Genomic DNA, 22,884 nt, shown 5'->3' on the forward strand with positions numbered 1-22,884 from the left:
AATCTGGAATCTAGCTCTTCACAAAGTACCCCTGTTAATTAAAAAGAGGGATTTTAATCAAATGAATTTATGTGTTGTGTTTGGAGACTATCTTCATGTTCTAATTTCTTAATTTTAGGTATTGTGTGGGTTCTTGTTCTGGTTTATTAACTTCAATCCATGTAAAAAGATATTTGGGGCTCAGCAGACCAACTTTGTTCTAGTACCGGTTGTTTCATGTCTCTGATTTGAAACACATTCCTCTAAAAGTTCACGTGATTCCTTTACATAAAGCTGATCAGGAGGCACCAGTGACTTCACGTTGAACACATACACACCCAGTCCGGAACATTTGTGGTGGCTGTGGATACATTTTACACGTAGCTCCACAAATTTACATGGCACCATGTTTTCAGTTTATTTTTACTTATATGCACTGAGGTGCAGTGATGTCAGGGAAATGTACTATATTCAGTAACATTTCTGTTTAGAGGAGTAAGAGGCATTTGGCTGAAGCCAAATGAAAGCAGCAATTCTCAGATTCTAGATAAAGCTCGTATATGCCACAGAAATAATTATAGATTTGTAAGAAGTTGCAAAATTAGTACAGAGCAGTCTTGGGTACCCATCACCCAGCTTCCTCCAAAGGTGACATCTCACATAATTAATACATCATCAAAACAAGGAAATTAATTGTCCCAATTTAGTGAATTAGACAGCTTTCTTTTAAGAACTGAAAAATTATTTTCTCATAAGATGCAGGAAAAGTTCAGTTTGTATGCAAAAGACCTTGACCAATATAATGGTACAGTGTTCTTACCATAGTAATATTCCCATTAGATGACAGTTCTGTGTAAATGTGAAAGATAGGCATTTAAGGTACAGAAGAAAGGGAAAGATGAACATTTTATAAATGCACTTTTAAAAGCCTGGCGAAATTTAAAATACAGTCCACAAATTTTGGCTAATGAACCTCCCTTTATTCTCTCTTTCAGGAACTGAAATATGGAGATGGAATACAGCTGGCTCGGAGCAGAGAACTGGAGGAGTATTTTGCTCAGGCCAGTGATCAGATGGAAATTACCGATGGCTTGATCAGAGAGATGCGGCAGATGGGCCAGCCTTGCGAAGCTTATCAGAAAAGGTACTCCCCAGTTAGCACCAATGCAGAGGGATGTCATATGCTCGGTTGCTCTCAGTCCCATGACCCAGGTCTTCCCTTGAAGGAATCACAGATGCTCACAAGGTCAGGCGTGCAAACTGGGTACTTTGCAGCTTTATGTCTCTCTAATACAAATGGATTTAAACCACTGCCTTCATTTTGTGGACTCACAGAGCTGCTATGAGAATTGAACAGAACTGGCCAAAAGAGTGTGCTTATTTTGAAGGGTTCAGTTTTGTTGTTAACTGTACCTCCCTTGAGGAGACAGCAAAGGTCTTGGGCCTAGCATTTGTCTTTTAAGAGTCTAATATCAAGTCAAGCTCAGTTTACTGAAAGCAAAAAACTGGGAGTCTTAGAGTTGAAAATGCAGCTTATGGCAGAGATGTGCAGTCTGCTTTGGTTCTCACTATACCTAAAATTCAAGAGAAAGCACAAGGTGCAACCAGGTTAGGCAAAGCCAGCAGCACGTTCTATGATGTTTCAGGCTTTGAGCATCACACTATTTAAGTTTTTGTATGTGACTCAGATCCACATCATGTGGTAAAGAAAAATATTCTTCAAAGAAACATTTGTGACCGCTGTACTGACACAAAAGAGACCCAGGAAAGGGGGATTTTCCCAGCACGTGCTCTCATGGGCTGTTCTCCGGCACCGGTGTAACTGTTTTCCTTTCCTTTCAGACTGCTGCAGCTCCAGGAGCAGATGCGCGCCCTGTGTAAAGCCATCAGTGTCCCTCGAGTCCGAAGGGCCAGCTCCAAGGGTGGCGGAGGGTATACCTGCCAGAGTGGCTCCGGGTGGGATGAATTCACCAAGCGTGTCACCAGTGAATGTCTGGGGTGGATAAGGCAGCAGAGGGTAAGTAATCAGCTTCCAGGGGGACAGGGGCTGGTTCCCAAGCATTCCAGGTCTGTGTAGCCCAGGGATGTGAACAGGCAGGGTCAGCCCAGCGGTCAGGAACATGCAGTGTGTTCTGGACCTCAGCTAGCAGCAATGAGTTGCTGTTTTTGAAATTGTCCTCATATACAATTTGAAAGTGGGCTTCTATTTTTAAATGAATGAAACTTGTCAGGTTCCCCCCCTTGTATGGCATAGAGAATCAGACTCTGCTTTGTAATCATACTTCATCACACAGGTAATATTTAATAGGTATAAGTTAACAGTAGATTTTGACTAACTCTTACTGTGCACAATTGCAAAATGTGTCGTGGGTCTTGATGTGCGAAAAAACTTTACTGTTCTACTTCAGCAGTAACTGATCTCATCTGTGTTATTGATAGGTATTAAAAAAAGAATGTTGTGGAAGTTCACCTAAGATGGTAACAAATTTGGAGGAGCTGGGAACACACTAAAACTGGATGTTCTGGTTGGGGCTCACTGGTTGCTTGCCTTGTATTTCTGAAGTGTCAGCTGTCTTGTGTAATCATTACGTCACTGGTGTGGGAGTGAAGTTAAGTGCTGGCAAGAGGAGTATGTGCTGAGCCTTGCCCTGGAACCAGAGTTTCTACAAAGTACTTTTCAGTGTTAATTACTGTTTTATTGTTTTATGTAGTAATTATGCACCATAATGAACAGGCGGCAGTAGAAATATGACGTGGTCATGTAGGTGGGAACTGAATAATGAAAACCTGACACTAATGAACCATCCTTCTCCTGAGAAGGTGCCTATGTCAGAATGATAAGTTGTGGAGAGACTGTTTTGCAAAGTGGTTGTGGCTCTAAGAAACTGTTTATTTATTTATTTGAAAATTTTTATTTATTTTCAGAGAGAGAGGAAGGGAGGGAAAGAAATTTTAATCTGCCAGTGTGCAAGACATACGTTGATTGGTTGCCTCTCTCATGTCTCCAGTTGGGGACCTGGCCTGCAACCTAGGCATGTGCCCTGACTGGGAATTGAACCAGTGACCTTTTGGTTTGCAGGCCAGCACTCAATCCACTGAGCCACACCAGCCTGGACAGAAATATTGGTTTTATTACTTGTTCTTGGAGCAATTTAGTAGTGGTTCTAAAGTTTCTTGGTGACTTAAAATTTTTTTTATGTGTATTTTTCTAAGTGGTGAGGGCATATGGGAGTAAACATCCATTCACTCAGTCACCTTTTTCTCCCACTTACAAGAACTACATAACACTGGGACAGAAGGTAGGCTAAAAGTAGGTTATTAATCCCAGACACCTGAATACAAACATTTTTGCATGTTTTCAAATTCCCTTCTAATGTTTTTCTTTCAGCTGAGGTATAACTGACGTAGAGTATTATATGAGTTTCACATGTACAACATAGTGACTCAGCATTTTTATACATTGTGAAATTCCTTTCTTATCTCCAAACACCCTTTTTTTTTTTTTTTTTTTTTTTTTTTTTTAGCATTTTACAGGTATTGGTGACAGGCCAAAAACTGAGGGTTCAAAAACTATGTTCCATGGCCCTGGAAATGAGTATTATTGAAGAAAACAAAACGCATGCACCGAATGCCAGACTTCTGTGCAGAGCAGAGTGGGATTAAGTGCTGTGTTTGAGCTGTAATAGAACCCTGCTCAGATGGGATTGGTGGGCGGGGTGCTGCTCTGGAACCTGTGGGAGGCAGAGGTCAGAGGGAGGCTGGATGGGGCTTGTACTGCATCTTAAAGACTGGGCACCTCGGGTTAAACAGCCTTTGAACCAAATTATGAGACGTCAAATTCCCTAATTTCTTTTTAGTATCACAGTTATGTAAAATGACAATTCAGATTTTGTCATTTTCCGTTTTCACAGTTGGGGGCAGCTTTGTAAGAATTTCTTTCCAGCAAAGGCTCAACGTTTTAAAATTTCAGAAAATGGCATTATCACACGGACGCGGTTTTCTGTTGTGTTGGGAGTGTGTCCAGCAGTTGAGGAGTGATGCTCTTCAGATCAGGTGGCCCCTGTGGTTTGAAAAGAACTGTGCAGTTTTATCACGTATTGCTGGTTTGCTCTGGGATTCTCTCGGGCCCCTTTCTTCTTCCCCCTTCTCCCCCAAAGCATAGCTCGCATTCCTGCTCTCATTCCCTGGAGACTGAGCTGCAGAGCCCAACTGATAAGAGGGCAGTGTCCCGGACAGCACAGTCAGTAGGCAGTCACACAGCTCCTGTGCCAGGGTTTTGTTTTGTTTCCCCGACTCGTGTTTCTGCTGATGGACCGGTCAGATACTATACACTTGGGTGGTAATGAGGGGCTCGAGTGGGAGCCTGGCCATCTTATTCATGTCCCAGTGCACTACCCTGTTTCTATTACAGCCAAAACGCGCCGTGGGAGGGAAGGGTCAAAGTGCTGGGTACATTTCAGTTGTCTGACTCTGAAATGGCTCCCCTTTCTGAAAGCTTGCCAAGTACATTAGAACATGGATGTGGCTTAGAACAATATGTGTTATGTTCTTGCTGTAATATGAGACTGGAATGTTTGCCCTTGGCGTGTCCTGGAGATGACACAGGTGATTTGGAAATTTACATGAGCTTGTACAAAAGGAAGATGAGGTGATAGACTTGCCATAGCATGGAATTTGTGGACTAACATGTTGGATTCCTATTATGAGGCATTCTTAAATTTGAAGTAGTGGAAACAAAATAAGAAGTTAGGCTCAATTTTTTAAAAGTGAATGGAAGCCCACAATATCAATGTTGCCATCATTAATTGAAGTTCAGGCATGCCGCGTGTGTTGTGACTTCTCTTTGAAATGGGCCATAGGGAGGTTGGCATCCTGAAAGGTAGTAGTCAATGCTGGATTTAAAGAGTTAACAATTATATTAATCAAAATAATTTAAAGAAAGACAACAAAAATCTTTTAGGTTAGCTATTCAGCTCAGGAAGTATTATATGATCGTTTCTGATGCCCATTTAAAAATGACTAACTATAGAAACTTATCAGTATTTTATAACATGCTATATGTTAGGTTTAGTAAGTAGGTTTGCCCATACACTATATACATACATACATGCCACTTGCATGTGCACATGTAGATTTTTGTCTTCAGGACATGATCTAGGCTTCGAGAATCTCATTTCCGAATCCCCTCTCAGTCCGTCTTGAGCTGAGATCAGACAAGTTAAGTGAGTTTTGGGCAGTCCCCCGTTAGCTGGGTGGCTTGGAAATCCCAAGCCTTTAAAATATTCTTTTTTGTTTCAGTATTGAGTATTTACACCTTCAGGTTGATGTAGATGAAGCTGTGTGTGTCTCTGGCACTCTGACCCCTGATGCTGCAGGTAAGATGTGTCAAAGGCACAGTATCAGAAAAGCAGGCCACTCTCTCCCTTGGCAGGTGGACATGGACGCGCTGTCCTGGGGCATGGACCCGGCCTCGGTGGAGCAGAGCATCAGCAGCCACAGGAGCGTCCACAATGCCATCGAGGAGTACCACTGGCAGCTGGACAAAATTAAAGCCGACCTGGTACTTTGAACTGTTTCATTTTAGAGTCTCCAAAAAGCGTAGTGAAGGGTTGTATAATTACTCGGTCCCAGACAGTTTTGTCTGAGACATTCGTCTGTGATTACTTTCCCAAATGACTGGAAATTTTTTAAAAATCCCATTTTATAAATGGGGAAGTAGAATTCAATAGATCTACTGGAGATTATGTTAGCACTGGGTGGGGGCAGTTCAACAAAAGGCTAAGGGCAAACAAACACTCATTCGTGTGTAGTTTGTAAATGAGTATTTTGTGGGGGGTGGTTCTTTTCTGCAGAATGCAGAACACGCCTTCAAACAGAGAAAAATCTGACAATCATACCATTTTATGTCCTTAGTGAATTCTTTTGTATGTGGTAATTAAAATGCATCTCTACTGGGGAAAGTTAGGTCTCCTCCTGCTACCTTTACTTTGCTGAAAAGACTGACTTGAAGCTGGGTGGAGAATTACAACATTAAATATTCATCCAATTTTAAGCGCTCAGTTCTTCCCAGATTTCTATACTTAAAAAAAAACTTATAACATATAACAGATGTTATAACGTAACATCTGTTATAAACTTAAAACTTATAACAGAGCTACTCAGTTCCCTTCTTCTCTTCTGGCTTTCTTTTTTGCCTTAACTTTTGTCCACTTGGCTATCTGACCAATTTTCCCTAAGACCTACCCAGGTAGTCTGAACTCATATTTTCAAACTTTCACAATTTCTTCGAGTCTGTCATTGGCAGTGATGAGGCCTTCACTTGTGGAGGTAGCACTGCCAGGCCAGTGAGGGTTCGCCTTCAGACCAACGGGGGAAAGGCCCCTGTGAGTGAAAGATTTCCTAGGGAAAGCAGTCTTTTTCACAAAGGGTATGAAATCAGTATCTGACAAAAAGGTTTAGAGGGGCTGCTGTTTCTCTGCAAAACCACAAGGAGAATGAAATCATTACCTGCTGTTTGTCACCTTCTAGCGCGAGAAAGCTGCCATTTACCAGTTGGAGGGGGAGTATGAAAACTTGCTGGTAAGCCGACTTATTTCTGAAGTCTCCCCGTTCAGTTCAGTTCAGCTCCATAACTCTGGGGCACCACCTCGGGGTGAGGCACCTGCCGGGTGGTCCGCCTGATGACTCTGTTCTGCCTGAGGACTCCGCAAGTACCTGAAAGTAGGCTCAGGGGCTTGGAGATGCTAATTTCATTTTTGTTGCTGAAGTTTTCCTTCAGAACTGAATTTTAAAAGATGTTTTTCTGGTTTGGAGGCCTGTGCTCAATCCACTGAGCTATTATACCAGCCAGGGCCAAAAAAGATGTTTTCCTGAAGACAGTACTGAGTGCTGTTCTATTTGCAAATTGTCACATCAGTAGCCCACATTAAATACTTGCAGTTAAAGCAGTAAAGCTTTTCCACTTGTGAATTGCAGTCTTTTTATGAGACAGATAGAGGTTTACCAGTCCATTTTATGATAAATTCCGGACCAATTACTTATAAGAAGTGATATTTTCATTCTTCTCCCTATTTGTGTTGCCCCATCTTTGCTTTTTTAATATTTTCTTATGGGCAGTGCTACTTTTTAAATAATGTGGCTACTCGTGACACAACAGTTTCCTATTAGGTCTAGGGTTTGACTGATGGCACCTTGAATTTTGGGGGCGTGGGAGAGGGCAGAGAAAGCTTGCTTAATTTTTTTAAGAATCCCATTTCCCCTGTATAGTCCAAAACTAGTTATTGAACTCAAACATCACTATCTGAATCGAGACCCTTCTGGATTAGGCTGTTTCACCAATCTAAAATTGCTCCCTTGTTCCTCGTAAGTTTGGATGAGTCCCATACCAGGTGGTCAGTGAATGTAAGAGGTTAACATTTCACTGATTCTTGTGATTTTTTTTTCGATAAAAGGGATCACTTGGGTGTATCTGTGGAATCTGCAGAGAATACCATTAATCTGCATATTGCTATCCTAATGCTGCTTTTGAATGTCCTGTGCAGAAAGCATCCTCTGAGAGAATGGAACACCTGCGACAGCTGCAGAACATCATCCTGGCCGCCTACCGAGAGATCATGTGGATCAATGACTGTGAGGAGGAGGAGCTGCTCTTTGACTGGAGTGACAGGAACACCAACATCGCTCAGAAACAAGAGGCCTTCTCCGTAAGCTTGCTGCCCCGCCCCCCCCCCCGTGTTGATAAATGCTGCCCTCCAGGCTGTCACTCTAGAGGCCGAGGAGGTGGGTGTCAGTGCACTTGGAATAATTTATTGGCCAATTATAATTCAGCCTATGTTAACATGGCCATGAAAAAACCTTCCAGCATCAGCAAATGGTCATTGAAAACCAGCATCAGCCACATACTAGAAGATCTCAAACATCCTTTTTTGTCTAAAAAATGCTAGGATTCTTTTTTTTTTAATGAAGGTTTTTTTTTCCCCCTATTTTTATTTTTATTAATCTTGGGGGGTGAGTAAGGAGACAGAGAGAAAAACATTGAATTTTTGTTCCACTTATTTATCCATTCACTGGTTGCCTCTAATATGTGCCCTGACTAGCGATCAAACCCACAACCTTGGCATATCAGGATGACGCTGTAACTAACTGAGCTACTTGGCCAGGGCAAAAAAAAAAAAAAAGAGCTAGGATTCTTGAGGGAAACATAATGATATTCTTTGGCATTGTCCAATATAGTTTTGTATTTAACATCCAGTGATGGAAATGCCGAAGGCTAGTGGTGACTGACTCTGATGGGTTTGTATTTCTTTTGTTCACAGATACGCATGAGTCAACTGGAAGTTAAGGAAAAGGAGCTCAATAAGCTTAAACAAGAAAGTGACCAACTTGTCCTCAATCAGCATCCAGCTTCAGACAAAATTGAGGTAGGCTGCATGAGATTTACATTTTTATTAGGAAAAAAAGAAGAAACTTTTCATAAAGCCGATACAAATGAATGATTCCTACCCATCATAAAGCCATGACAAGTTTATTTTATATTTTGGGATCAATACCCTAGATGAGGGCTTGACAGTCTTTTTCTGGAAAGCACCAAATAATATTTTAGGTTTGCTGGCCATCTGGTCTCTTGAAATTATTTAACCCTGCCATTGCAGTGTGAAAACAACCATAGCAATATGTAAACGAATGAGCATGACCATGTTCCAATAAAACTGTTACTTACCTATAAATGCAGGCAGGTGGGCAGGTGTGGTTCCCTGAGGCTGTAGGTTGCTGACCTCTGTCTTAGATTGCCATCTGTTGGCTGTGCGTTAGCTGTTGGCACTGTTATGGTCACATTGGTTGTTTAGAAAATGTGAATATTTCCATATCAGGTAGGAAGAGTCATTGCCTTAAGCCTCTCAAGCCCTCTACATGGGTGCCTTGGACCCCTGGGATCTAGGCACAGGCCTTGGTGCAGTAGGGGACCCTGTGCCAGTATCTGTTTGGATCTGTCAGTAGCTATACCCTTTAGGTGAATATTTTGAGTGATACTTCTAATGGTATCTATTTGTTAAAACTGGTTTTAAAGTTTAATTTCTACTATACCAAGAGTTCCCTGTTGGAAAGTTCTCTTTCTAATATTTGGAGAAAAGTTTGCTTGATGTGGAATTAGATAAAAAATATTTCATAGCTTCATTTGGGCGCACATATCTGTTGAAGAATAGATGCCTGCCTCTCTGTGCCCAAGCAGTGGTGACACAGCTGACGTTTCCGTGTTTCAGGCATACATGGATACTCTCCAGACCCAGTGGAGCTGGATTCTTCAGATCACCAAATGCATCGATGTTCACCTCAAAGAAAATGCTGCCTACTTTCAGGTTTTTATACTTAACTAATTTCATTGTCTTTTAGGTCTTAATTCCTTATCTTTTAGATGTTTTAAAAAGTATTGAAAACAATCTTCAAAATATTGCCTAAGTACTTTTTGGGTGGGGTTAGTTTAGAGGAACATAGATTGGTAGGTTAATGTACTTTCTGCTCTAATCTTTTCTTTAGCCACCAGTCAAATAGATTGTTAGGGAACACAGTCCTTGAAATAGAAATAGTGGATGACATTGCTCATTGAGTTGGTTTTCATTGACACGCAGTTACTCTCATTCTTAATAGTTTTTTGAAGAGGCCCAGTCGACAGAAGCCTACCTGAAGGGCCTTCAAGACTCCATCAGGAAGAAGTACCCCTGTGACAAGAACATGCCCCTGCAGCGCCTGCTGGACCAGATCAAGGACCTGGAGGTATCATCTCTGACCCAGGCCCTCGGCAGCCTGATACAGGGGGAATAAAATGCCCCGAGCAGTGCAGCACAGACTGCTGACTGCCAATCAGCACAGGGCTGATCGGCATTGCTGTATATTACACCATGTGCCCAAAGCTCGCATAGCATTTTTTCATATTTTGAGAAAAGCCAAAAGTTGTTTGGCTTTTCTCAAAATAAATTTCTTTATGGGCTCAGCTACTGTTGAAAATTGCTTTTGCTAACATAATTACTATTGCTCAAAATAAAACAGAGAGAAGAATAACATGACAATTCCTTTGGAAAAGCATACTTCAAATTCTATCAGTGTCCTTTACACAGTGATGTTTTTTCCTGTCCACTTAATTCACAGCTGTGTAGCTTCTGGCATCACTTACTATGAAAGGTTCCCATAGTCTGTGAAGATAGATGACTTTGTGGCTTTTTACAGCAAATACAACTATAGCAATATCTCATTTGTAATGTCATAGCAGCTATATTAATGTTATTTGAGGAAATTGTAAAAATTCAAAGTATCTATGTTTAAGGATGATTTTTATTTGCAATCGCAGAAAGAACGAGAGAAAATCCATGAATACAAGCGTCAGGTGCAGAACTTGGTGAATAAGTCCAAGAAGATTGTGCAGCTGAAGCCACGGAACCCAGACTACAGAAGCAGTAAACCCATTATTCTCAGGGCTCTGTGTGACTACAAGCAAGACCAGGTGGGTGCTCACCTACGCAGAGTGATACCAAAGCTTTCCCTTCCTCTACACATAGATTTTTATCAAAAGAGCAGAATCTAACGTAGGCTTCTGTGAGCACCACAGTAAAGGTCTCTCTTTTGTGTACAAAGCAGCAAGTGCTGAATGAGCAGTGGCTTGTCCTGAATCCAGTGACAGTTGTCAGTGGTGAAACAGGGCTCATTTTTTTAAACTATTCTAAATCTTCATGCTTTTTTCCCTCTAATGTGCAAAACTTACTTATCTGTGATCACTCTTATCTTTAAACTTCTAACATAAAAGAAATGAAGCCTGTGACCTTTCTGCTGCCTATGAAGGCAATGTCAGTGCAGATTTTATACAGCACTGTGTGTGTGTATCACCTCTCCGGGCTCTGTGGTAAATACAAAGTGAAAAGTAAGTTAAAATGGAAACTGAAATGTGTAAATATCAAGCTTGTTACATTTCACCAGTGGAGTTAGTTGTCATATATTAAGTATCCATTTTAAGAAGCTATATAGAGTTAACTTAGAAAAGAAGCCATTTAGATGTTGGAGTTAATTTAGAAAGTTATTTTTCTGAGGACCTGATACCAGGATTTTTTTTTTTTATTTAAAAATTGTTATGAGCAAGCCCTGGCTGTCATAGCTCAGTGGATTGAGCACAGGCCTGTGAAGCAGACAATCGCGGTTCGATTCCCAGTCAGGGTACATACCTGGGTTGCAGGCCGGTTCCCTGCAGGCCAATTCCCAGCAGGGGACGCACAAAAGGCAACCATACATTGATGTTTCTCTCGCTCTCTCTCCTTCCCTTCCCCTCTAAAGATAAATAAATAAAATCTTTAAAAAAAATTGTTATGAGCAAATGAATGAGATAAGTGACGCCCACACACTAAAATCTATTACATAAAACACTAAGTCACAAACAAAGAAAAGCCATGTGGTGAGTTAGTTCTTTTACAAAGGGATTTCTCACTTTATTAATGGGTTCCTCAGGCTATTTTTTAAAAATTATTTCACCTAATTCACCTTATACACACCTTTCAAGCTCACATGTGTTATGTAAAGCATCAGTGTGATTGGATTGTGTAAAGATTATCTTTGAGGAGAAATTAATAAGGTAAAAGCTCAGATACTTTGTACATTTTCATCTCTGTTTCTGTCTTTGAGAAAGGAGATGAAAATGTGTACTCATGAATAAAGCCAGAACCCACGGTTGCTTGCCTTACAGAAAATCGTGCACAAAGGCGATGAGTGCATCCTGAAGGACAACAATGAGCGCAGCAAGTGGTATGTGACGGGCCCAGGAGGCGTGGACATGCTCGTACCCTCTGTCAGTCTGATTATTCCTCCTCCGAATCCTCTGGCTGTGGACCTCGCTGGCAAGTAAGTTGTTGAAGTTCTTGGAGCTGTGACGTGAATGGGAGTGGGAAGAAATGGGCAAATGCCTATGGAAAAAACTCAGACACACCGTTTGCTGCTGTAATTCCATCCTCCCCAAAGAACCTCATGAAGTCCCCTTACCTTGTCTTACAATTTTGTGTTGAAGATACTGGAGTTATTGTGGGAGGATAAAAAAAAATAATGTCTGACTGTAAGAGGACTGGGGTATGTCATTGTCATATATTTAAAAGGCATTGTTTCAAAGTTCTCCCCTTCTTAGTCAGTAATTTTGAATGTAGCCATAAATATAAAATGCACTTAAGATCAATATTCGCTCATTGATAGATGGAACATTCATTTTACAATTGTCCATGGCAGATACTTCTAAACCACTCGTTGTGGACATCTTCAGCACCCTCAGACTAGGGAGTGCAGCGTAATTTCCGAACCCTGGCAGCCATCGGTGTTCCGTGACCGTGCTCTGCCTCAGTCTCCCCCAGTGTCAGACCTCTGTCAGTAAAGACACATGTATTCTGGAAATAACGTACACCAAAAAATCGTACCATGTATTCTGATCAAAATGATTCACACTATCTATACTAATAAAGATCATTGAGAATGTACTTTTGAAGGGTAAATTAGGCCAAATGCATTGCAGTGTTGAATGTTTTCAGAATAATACATTCACCCATTACTCTATTAGTTCTGTAGTTTTCATGCAGTCCTGAATGCACAGCCAGGTTTCCCAGGTGGGACACAGTTTGAAAACCAGGCTCAGCGTGTTCGCCCCTTGTGCTTCCTAGGATCGAGCAATACTACGAAGCCATCTGGGCTCTGTGGAACCAACTCTACATCAACATGAAGAGCCTGGTGTCCTGGCACTATTGCATGATTGACATCGAGAAAATCAGGGCCATGACTATCGCCAAGGTATGTCCCCAGGACCATCCAGGCTGCCTGGAAGAGGCACCAAGCTACTCCCCACAGTGGGTGTCTCTACCAGTCAGACTTTCTAGTGATATAGCTAATGCTGTTGTAGCTCATTGAGAGAATCTGTTCAGCCTGCCATAGAGGTTCTAGTCTGTCCAGTATACAGTGGGAGGAATTCACGTGTGTTTGGGTACAAGACTCATTCAAATTACCTGACAGACTAGTAGAAGTAACATGGTCCTTTAATATTCTGGATCCTACTCTTTTTGGGTGTAATGAAAAGTTAGATCATCAGTTACTGACTGGCTATCACAGAGGTAAAAGTTGGAATAGAATTCTTGGAAGAACATCAAAGCACTAGTTACTCAAGATCAGTGATGCTCAAATTGGGCTCTGAGAATCCCAGGTGCTGGGGTCCCCTCGGGATGACCAGGAGGACAGTGTGCAGAGGGGCATGAAATGGGCAGTCTGAGCCATGAAATGACTCGACGTAACCTTTTCTCTTTTTAGTCAGAACAGCTTTGCTGTGACTTGCTTCACATTTGGGGCTTCCGAGTAATACTCCCTTTGAAGAATAAAATTATGTAGGGGAAAAGTCAGCAACCCATTGCTACGTTTCTTAGGAGCAATCTCCACACCCTCAAAGACCTTTTCTAAATGGGCCGTGATGAGTGGTGCCGCCAGCTCCTCCTCACACAAGGTGTTTCTCAGCAGACTTCTTCTTGGTCACACTGTGGGAGGAGCCATATATCACTTCTACCTGGTTTACTTACAGCTGAGAACAATGCGGAAGGAAGATTACCAGAAGACACTAACTGACCTTGAGTCCCATTACCAAGAGTTCATCACAAACAGCCAAGGCTCAGAGATGTTTGGAGATGACGACAAGCGGAAAATGCAGACACAGTTCACGGATGCCCAGAAGCACTACCAGACACTGGTCATTCAGCTCCCTGGCCACCATCAGCACCAGACAGGTTGGTTTAGAGCACCTTTCTCTCTGCATCAACCATATGTGCAGTTTTCAAAAGAGAGTAGTAGGCATAAAACCAGTTTCAGAATCATTTCTTTAAAAAATAATATATTAAAATTCATCTACATGATAAATTTTCAGAATCAAAGCAAATGAAATAGCATACTTTTATGCAGTGTGGCTTTTGCTTTTTTTGGAGGCCTAGCACCCTTCTAACTAGAAATTCTCTGCTTTTTATGGTTCAAACATATTTTTACAGTAAGCACAACTGAAATCACACATTCTGGTTCCTGCCAAGATGTCAACCATAATAAAGTAATTGAAACCAACAGAGAAAATGATAAGCAGGAAACGTGGATGCTGATGGAGCTCCAGAAGATTCGTAGGCAGATGGAGCTTTGCGAGGGGAGGATGGCTCTTAAAAACGTCCTTCTGGCAGACCAAGGGTCTTCTCACCATATCACCTTGAAAATAAATGAGCTAAAGGTAGGTATCCATTAATATTTTGCCTGATTCCAGGTATGTTTAGATTTATCTGCAGCCTAACAACAACAATAACAACAAAAGCACCCCACCTGGTTTACATATTCATAGGCAAGAAACATTAATTTTTGATAAAACAGATTTCTAGCATGATTTTTTTTTTCTTTCTCCTGCTTCCAGATTTGTATATGTTCATTAGGCTGGGGATTAAACCACCTTTCCTGTGTGTTTGTGGGTTGCAGAATCAGACCACGGTGTTTTTCCTTTGTGCCATAAAGTACTGTGTTTGTTTCAAAAGTTTTCACAAACATTCATTTGGCTTCTGCCTAAAACAGCCTATGATAGGGACTAGAGAGGTGGAATTATCCTTATTATGGACGGGAAACTGGCACTGAGTTGGTTGGTGGAATAAAAACTCAAAGCCACTGATGGAGCTGGGACCACAGCCCAGGTGTTTTAGCTTGAGGCTGAACGATCTTCTCTGCCCAGTCACAGCTAGGCACTACTTTGCAATATCCAGAGTCTAAATTCTAAATAAATAAGGGGTCACAGTTACACAGTGCTGATAAGGCCTCCCTAAAGAAGGAAGGGAAAGGTCAAGTCAGTCTTTTTCTCTAATCCTTTACATTTAGTGAACTTTTTAAAGACAAAAATGATCACAAGAATCACACAGCTAAATTGAAAGAGCTTGCCTTCTTTTTTTGACAGAGTGTGCAGAATGATTCTCAAGCAATTGCTGAAGTTCTCAACCAGCTTAAAGATATGCTGGCCAACTTCAGAGGTTCAGAAAAATATTGCTATTTACAGAATGAGATATTTGGGCTGTTTCAGAAACTGGAAAATATCAATGGCGTTACAGATGGCTACTTAAATAGGTAATCACAGCTAATGCTTATCTCGGACCTTTTGCTTAACATACTGTCTGCTTTATATGCTTGCCTTGCTGAATCTGTTGCCTTACAGTTTCTGTTTCACTTGAGGCTTAATAGTCTTACATGGTTTTGAGGGAGGGTCCTCTAGATAAGGGTGTTAATTCCACTGTTTTCGGATCTAGGGTGTTACATTTAAGGTGTACTTAAGGGCAGGGACTTGGAATTCTCCAGCTAGTGGAAAAAGGGTGGTCTCAAGCATGGGGGTGGGGAGAATGTATTGCTCCTTCAGCTTATGAACTACGCAAAATAAATTATCTGCTTTCATATTGTTCTCTTTCACTAGTAGTGGCAGGAGCCAGATGTTCAGAGTTTAATGAAGTCACCAGCAGTGCTGTTTGCCTCTTTTGCTCCTTACAGCTTATGTTCATTGCGAGCACTACTCCAGGCCGTTCTCCAGACAGAGGACATGTTGAAGGTTTATGAAGCCAGACTCACTGAAGAAGAAACTGTCTGCCTGGATCTGGACAAGGTGGAAGCATACCGTTGTGGACTGAAGGTAATATGAAGGCATGTAACGGTGGCCAGTTTACTGGAGGTAATTCAGGACTCAGTCCCCAATGATAAAGCTTCACTAAGTTTTCATGAGTTTTGAGGACTACCAGATTTCATTGACCACACGTTGGTGTTGATTATCTCTAGTATAATGTTTCCCAGAGTGTGTTGGTAGGAACTATGTGAGAAAGTCATTTGCGGTGGGACTAGTCTGGGGAATGCTTAGTTAAATGCAGTTAAATTGTTTGTTTACTGTAGGACTCCTCAGAACCATTAATGCATTAATGTGTGTCATAATTATTCAGGAGTGGAATGGAGTGTGGTGTTTAGCATTTCTGAAACTAATTTACACATTTCATTTTTTTAATGGAGTAGCACAAGGAACTAAATCACTGGCACAAATATTGGGAAGTATAATCAGTCAATATATTTTCCTGACCTGATTATGTCTTAAAAATATGAACAAGCTGAAGAGTTTTATACATTTTTTATAGTTTGGTGACTTGCAGTGAGGCATGAGACGAATATGTATTCTTTTTTCTCTGATGACAGAAAATTAAAAATGACTTGAATTTGAAGAAGTCATTGTTGGCCACCATGAAGACAGAACTGCAGAAAGCCCAGCAGATCCACTCTCAGACTTCACAGCAATACCCACTTTATGACCTGGATCTGGGCAAGTTCAGTGTAAAAGTCACACAGCTGACAGATCGCTGGCAGAAAATAGACAAACAGATAGACTACAGGTATGCTGACCTCTCTCACACTTTCTTCCCATTTGCTTGTTCCTAAGATAATGTCACTCAAAATAATCACTATAAAAAAAGAATGGTTCTGTTTTGTATGTAAGTTGGTCAGTACAGGCGTTCTATTTATGGACTGCCGACAGGCAGTGCTGTTGGAAATGGAAAGGTGGTGTGTCGTAATAGCCAAGCTTGACCTACTAATGCCAGGTGCCATCCAGGTTTTTTGAGAAATACTAGAAGACATTGATCATGCTCTTTTGTGTCCTATAAACAAGCTCTTGTCATGACTGTTGGAGGAAGTAGACGCTTTTTCAGTAAAAGTTTGTGAAAAATTAAATCTTTTTTTTTTTTAAATTAAATCTTAACAGAGGAAATGCCTTACTGCACATGAGGATTTAAAAATATCTCCTGAATCTTGCTTGTAGTTCATTTTACTAGTGGTGCTTTTAAAAAATGTTTTTATTGATATGTAATTTACATCATACAATTCACCCATTTAATGTGTACAATTCAGTGGTTTCGAGTATATTCAGAATTGTGTAACCATCACTACAATCTGAGCTCAGAACATGTTCATCACCCCCAAAAAGAAACCCTGTACCCACTAGCCATCACTACCTCCTAGCTTTCTGACTGTATAGATTTGCCTGTTCTGGATATTTCATTTAAATGGAATCATACAATACACAGTCATCTGTAACTGGCTTTTTCACTCAGCATGGTGTTTTTGAGGTTCATATGTGGTATTGCATGTGTCAATACTCCATTCCTTTTTATGGCTGAACAGTATTTTATGTATGGATATATACTACAGTTTTTACCCTTTCATCAGCTGATGGGTATTTGGGTTGTTTCCATTTTTTGACTCTTGTGAAAAATACTGCTATAAACATTCGTGTATAAGTTTGTGCGTGGATGTATGTTTTCATTTCTCTTAGGTATATGCCAAGTGGAATTGCTTGGTCATATTGTATCTTTATGTTAGATACGTTGAGGGACAATAGCAGCGCTTTAACAATTTTAATAATTCTATCTGCATTTTCCCTAGGTTATGGGACCTGGAGAAACAAATCAAGCAACTGAGGAATTACCGCGATAACTATCAGGCTTTCTGCAAGTGGCTCTACGAGGCCAAACGCCGCCAGGATTCCTTGGAGTCCATGAAGTTCGGAGATTCCAACACAGTCATGCGATTTTTGAATGAGCAGAAGGTAAAAGTCAACTTGTTATCTGTTTCAAAATTATTTGGGTGTAAGCTGTATTTTCCTTTGGTTTTCATAGCAGTACCTAGGTTTGAAATGATTAATATTACAAGCCTATTTCGTGAATGCTTAAAGGCTGACCAGAGAGAAACAATTGAGATATTTACAGAGAACTATCAAACGCAATTATGAATATAATTTACAAATGCAATTATGATTATAGAAATAATGTAATGTACTAAAGTATTTTTATAAATTGGGGTAAAAGGACCAGAAAAGAATTCTGACTAAAAAGTAACCTTTTAGGTAGATGATAAGTTGAAGAACTTTGTACTTTTTTCTGAATAGAACATATGCTCATCTCTTAAGGTTGAACTGTGAGAATGTGAGGTCAGTACATGTAGTAATAAACTGAGAGAAAAAACACATAACAGTGGTTAGAGAGTGAAATAACATTTATTTTAAAACATGTATACACTTTAACACTTGTACATAATATTTTATTTTTTATATAGAACTTGCATAATGAAATTTCTGGCAAACGAGACAAAGCGGAAGAAGTACACAAAGTTGCCGAGCTTTGTGCAAATTCAATTAAGGTATGGTGGTTTTATAAAGAATGTTGGTATTTCATCAAGAATATTATTAACTGCACTATTTTCTGACTCACTTTCAAGATTATAAACTTCTCGAGGATAGCAGTTATGGATTTCATATATTCTCTCCTGAGAAAACCATAAATATTTGTTATCCATTAACTTGAATTCATTCACATGGGCAATATCTGTAGGAAAGAACTGGTCTTCATTCTTTAGACTGGTGGCACATGCGGAATTCTCCAGTTAGCATGGAAAGATGTACTGCTTGGTTTAGTAATGCAATATTTGCTGCTTGGGCGCTAGGTATATACAATGTGAGCCCTTGGGGTAGGTCATTAGGAATATAGTTTGATGATTGGAAACCGTGGAATTGTAGCTGTAACCCCTTTTAAGCTCACTAAGTATGTTTTTCTTAAATTCTGCAGGATTATGAACTACAGCTGGCATCATACACCTCAGGACTGGAAACTCTACTGAACATACCTATTAAGAGGACCATGGTTCAGTCTCCCTCTGGGGTGATTCTGCAAGAGGTATGTATGTCATTACATATCTCTTGGGGCCTGTCCTTCCTTCGGCCTCTTCCCTTTTTATCTGTCCTCTTCCTGTCTTACCAACAGTCCCTAAACTCATTCCATGTTATAGAGTATCCACTCAGAAAGATCCAAGAGTAGGCTATGCTCCTTCTAGTGTGAGTCATCAATATGTGATGAATTTTAGGAAGTGACCAGTAGATGTCTGAATCTGTTATCCATTGTATTAGAATCTTTGCGGAAATTAGGCTTAAATGCTGGATTTAATCAGGGAGACTTTTAAAATTAAAAAAAATACCTTGTAGATTTTTAAAAGATAATTTTTTCCCAAAGATTTCAGAGAACATCATCTCTCAGGACACTTAAGGGAAGTGCCCCGAACTCATGAGGATGGACTATAATGTTTTAGGTCTTTATTTTGATGTACTGCTAGAATTCGGCATTACTGCACATGAAAGAAGGGAATTCACTCTTTGAATTATAATTTTACTATTTCATTGTTTTAGGAAACAAAATCAGTGAACTTACATATGACTCTTTTTGGAATGTAATACCTTTTTTTTTCTTCTTTCACTCCTTTTCTCCAAGGCTGCGGATGTGCATTCTCGATACATAGAACTACTTACAAAGTCTGGAGACCATTACAGGTTGTTGAGTGAGATGCTGAAGAGTTTGGAAGATCTGAAGGTAATTAATTTACTTATTTTCCTTGAAAGCATCAAAAAATAGAGTAGAACTTACTGTTACTGCCTCATTATAACATGGATTTGGGCATACTTACTGGTAAAACTATGTTTTCTCTACACAATTAGTATAATACAGTTTGCTTATAAGTATGTCATTAGTCCTGTGCTCCCGTTTACTGCTTAAAATGCTTTAGGTAATGTTTCCAAAATTGTAGCTATTTTACCTTGGCCAAATCCAGTAATTTTATTTATAATTTGGTCAAGGGATCTGCTTTATTTATTTATTTTTTGTATTAAATTAAGCCTAAGAATATCCTAGGTGAGCTGTATTTGAATTTCTTCATGTTGAGTGATTCATTTACTCCTTATATCAAATACTTGAATTGAGTGTAGATGGAAACTTATTTTATACCTTGAAATAAAAAAAAACATAATTTATAAAATCATAAGCTTTTGGTCTTGAAAGACATTACCTCATTTGCAGATGGAGAGGCTGAAATGCAAGTGTATCATTTGATAAGATCATAAGATAGATAAGCAGTTGGTAGAAGAATTCTGAGAAAAATACAGATTTGTTGAATTTTTGTCAAGTGGTTTTTGTCTTATACTACTCTTTGTGGGTCCTGTGTGTGCTCATGCATGCTTGTATGTGTGCATGTTTGCAAGTGGGTAAAGAGAAATGAGAATGTACATTGGTCTGGGAGGGGAAGAGAACTGCTTCTTTCTCATGATATGAGGTGTTTTTATTTCAATGTATTTCTGATTTTACTTTTATAGCTGAAAAATACCAAGATTGAAGTTTTGGAAGAGGAGCTCAAACTGGTCCGGGACGCCAACTCTGAAAACTGCAATAAGAACAAATTCCTGGATCAGAACCTGCAGAAATTCCAGACAGAGTGTTCCCAGGCCAAAGCAAAGCTTGTGAGCCTGGAGGAACTAAAGAGACAAGCTGAGCTGGATGGAAAGGCAGCAAAGCAAAATCTAGACAGGTGCTATTGCCAAATAAAAGAACTCAATGAGAAGATCACCAGACTAACTTATGAAATCGAAGATGAAAAGAGAAGAAGAAAGGCTGTGGAAGACAGATTAGATCAACAGAAAAGTGACTATGACCAACTGCAGAAAGCCAGGCAATGTGAAAAGGAGAGCCTTGGTTGGCAAAAAATAGAGTCTGAAAAAGCCATCAAAGAGAAGGAGTGCGAGATAGAAAGACTGAGGATTCTTCTGCAGGAGGAGGGTGCCCGGAAGAGAGAATATGAAAGTGAGCTGGCAAAGGTAAGAAACCACTATAATGAGGAGATCAGTAATTTAAGGAACAAGTTTGAAACAGAGATTAACATTACGAAGACCACCATCAAGGAGATATCCATGCAAAAGGAGGATGATTCCAAAAATCTTAGAAACCAGCTTGAAAGACTCTCAAGGGAAAATCGAGATCTGAAGGATGAAGTCGTCAGGCTGAATGACAGCATCCTACAGACCACTGAGCATCGAAGGCGGGCTGAAGAAGATGCCCTTCAGCAAAAAGCCTGCAGCTCTGAGATGATGCAAAAGAGGCAACACCTAGAGTTGGAGCTTAAGCAGGTAATCCAGCAGCGCTCTGAGGACAATGCAAGACACAAACAGTCCCTGGAGGAGGCTGCAAAGACTATTCAGGACAAAAATAAGGAGATTGAAAGACTCAAAGCTGACTTTCAGGAGGAGGCCAAGCGCCGCTGGGAATATGAAAATGAACTGGCTAAGGTAAGAAACAATTACGATGAGGAAATCATTAGCTTAAAAAACCAGTTTGAGACAGAGATCAACATCACCAAGACGACCATCCACCAGCTCACCATGCAGAAGGAAGAAGACACCAGTGGCTACCGAGCTCAGATAGATAACCTCACTAGGGAAAACAGGAACCTGTGTGAAGAAATAAAGAGGTTGAAGAACACTTTGGCCCAGACCACAGAGAATCTCCGAAGGGTCGAAGAGAACATCCAGCAGCAGAAGGCCACTGGCCTGGAGGCATCTCAGAGAAAGCAGCAGCTGGAGATCGAGTTGAGACAGGTCACTCAGATGCGAACAGAGGAGAGCCTGAGATATAAGCAGTCTCTTGATGATGCTGCCATGACGATCCAAGACAAAAACAAGGAGATAGAAAGGTTAAAACAACTTGTAGAATCAGAAACAAATGAACGAAAATGCCTGGAAGATGAAAAGGCTAAATTGCAGAGGGCCCAGTATGATCTGCAGAAAGCAAATAACAGTGCAACAGAAACAATAAACAAACTGAAGGTTCAGGAGAAAGAACTAACGCGCTTGAGAATTGACTATGAAAGGATTTCCCAGGAGAGGATTGTGAAGGAGCAGGACATCACAAGATTCCAGAATTCTCTGAAAGACTTGCAGCTACAGAAGCAGAGAGTGGAAGAGGAGCTGAATCGGCTGAAGAGGACAGCCTCAGAAGACTCCTCCAAGAGGAAGCAACTGGAGGAGGAGCTGGAAGGCATGAGGAGGTCTTTGAAGGAACAAGCGATAAAAATCACCAACTTGACCCAGCAGCTGGAACAGGCGTCCATTGTTAAGAAAAGGAGTGAGGATGATCTCCGGCAGCAGAGGGACGTGCTGGATGGCCACCTGAGGGAGAAGCAGAGGACCCAGGAAGAGCTGAGGAGGCTCTCCATGGAGTTAGAGGCCCTGCAGCGGCAGTTGCTCCAGGAACAAGAAAATGTCAAACAGGCTCACTTGAGGAATGAGCATTTCCAGAAGGTGATAGAAGATAAAAGCAGAAGCTTAAATGAAAGCAAAATAGAAATTGAGAGGCTCCAGTCTCTTACAGAAAACTTGACCAAGGACCATTTGATGTTGGAGGAAGAGCTACGAAACCTGAGGCTGGAATATGATGAACTCAGGAGGGGCCGAAGTGAAGCAGACAGTGATAAAAGTGCAACCATCTCTGAATTAAGGAGCCAACTGCAGATCAGCAACAACCGGACCCTGGAACTGCAGGGGCTGATTAATGATTTACAGAGAGAGAGGGAAAATTTGAGACAGGAAATTGAGAAATTCCAAAAGCAGGCTTTAGAGGTATTCACAAATATTTGATCACAGCTCCACTGTCTCTAAAATAATTCACTCCATTATCACCTTACTTGAACTGTGCTTTCTACTGAGATGAGTGCTTGTACAGAGCCTGATTTTTCTTTTTATTACTGAACTACTATCTCTAATCATGCAGACAACTGCTTTAAAGTAACTTCAGGGCTCTTTGCCCTTCTATTCTGTCACTGCATCAGTGCTAATTCATGTGTAACCTGTGTTTGGCCCTGCTTTTAAAACTTCAGCATGGCTATAACATCTGAGATCACTTCTGGTGTTGCACTCCATTTTTCAGAAGATAGCTCCTACTTGGTGAGCTATGACCTACATTTTTAATTTAAAAATTTTTTTAAATAAAATTTTTGTTATAG

General features: G+C 40.6%; 1 protein-coding gene across 3 annotated transcripts in view; it reads left to right on the forward strand.

Moving 5' to 3' along the window:
* DSP (desmoplakin) overlaps positions 1-22,884 on the forward strand; it is a 40,587-nt gene that overhangs the window by 13,016 nt on the left and 4,687 nt on the right. The window contains exons 3-23 of one of the 3 annotated variants that reach the window (XM_037165515.2): positions 975-1,123; positions 1,822-1,996; positions 5,411-5,539; positions 6,508-6,558; positions 7,521-7,682; positions 8,295-8,399; positions 9,240-9,335; positions 9,625-9,750; positions 10,322-10,474; positions 11,702-11,856; positions 12,657-12,783; positions 13,559-13,760; positions 14,016-14,242; positions 14,948-15,114; positions 15,529-15,667; positions 16,216-16,409; positions 17,458-17,620; positions 18,127-18,210; positions 18,636-18,743; positions 19,332-19,430; positions 20,207-20,704. In XM_037165515.2, the coding sequence (XP_037021410.2) occupies positions 975-1,123; positions 1,822-1,996; positions 5,411-5,539; positions 6,508-6,558; positions 7,521-7,682; positions 8,295-8,399; positions 9,240-9,335; positions 9,625-9,750; positions 10,322-10,474; positions 11,702-11,856; positions 12,657-12,783; positions 13,559-13,760; positions 14,016-14,242; positions 14,948-15,114; positions 15,529-15,667; positions 16,216-16,409; positions 17,458-17,620; positions 18,127-18,210; positions 18,636-18,743; positions 19,332-19,430; positions 20,207-20,704 (3,309 nt within the window). Of the gene's footprint in view, positions 1-974; positions 1,124-1,821; positions 1,997-5,410; positions 5,540-6,507; positions 6,559-7,520; positions 7,683-8,294; positions 8,400-9,239; positions 9,336-9,624; positions 9,751-10,321; positions 10,475-11,701; positions 11,857-12,656; positions 12,784-13,558; positions 13,761-14,015; positions 14,243-14,947; positions 15,115-15,528; positions 15,668-16,215; positions 16,410-17,457; positions 17,621-18,126; positions 18,211-18,635; positions 18,744-19,331; positions 19,431-20,206; positions 22,502-22,884 lie in introns of all 3 variants that reach the window. The other 2 variants (XM_037165514.2, XM_053664095.1) reach the window with 2 other exon arrangements.

The sequence above is a fragment of the Artibeus jamaicensis genome, unplaced genomic scaffold, assembly GCF_021234435.1.
Source record: "Artibeus jamaicensis isolate MK-2021 breed Jamaican fruit bat unplaced genomic scaffold, CSHL_Jam_final contig_335, whole genome shotgun sequence".
Taxonomy (NCBI): Eukaryota; Metazoa; Chordata; class Mammalia; order Chiroptera; family Phyllostomidae; genus Artibeus; species Artibeus jamaicensis.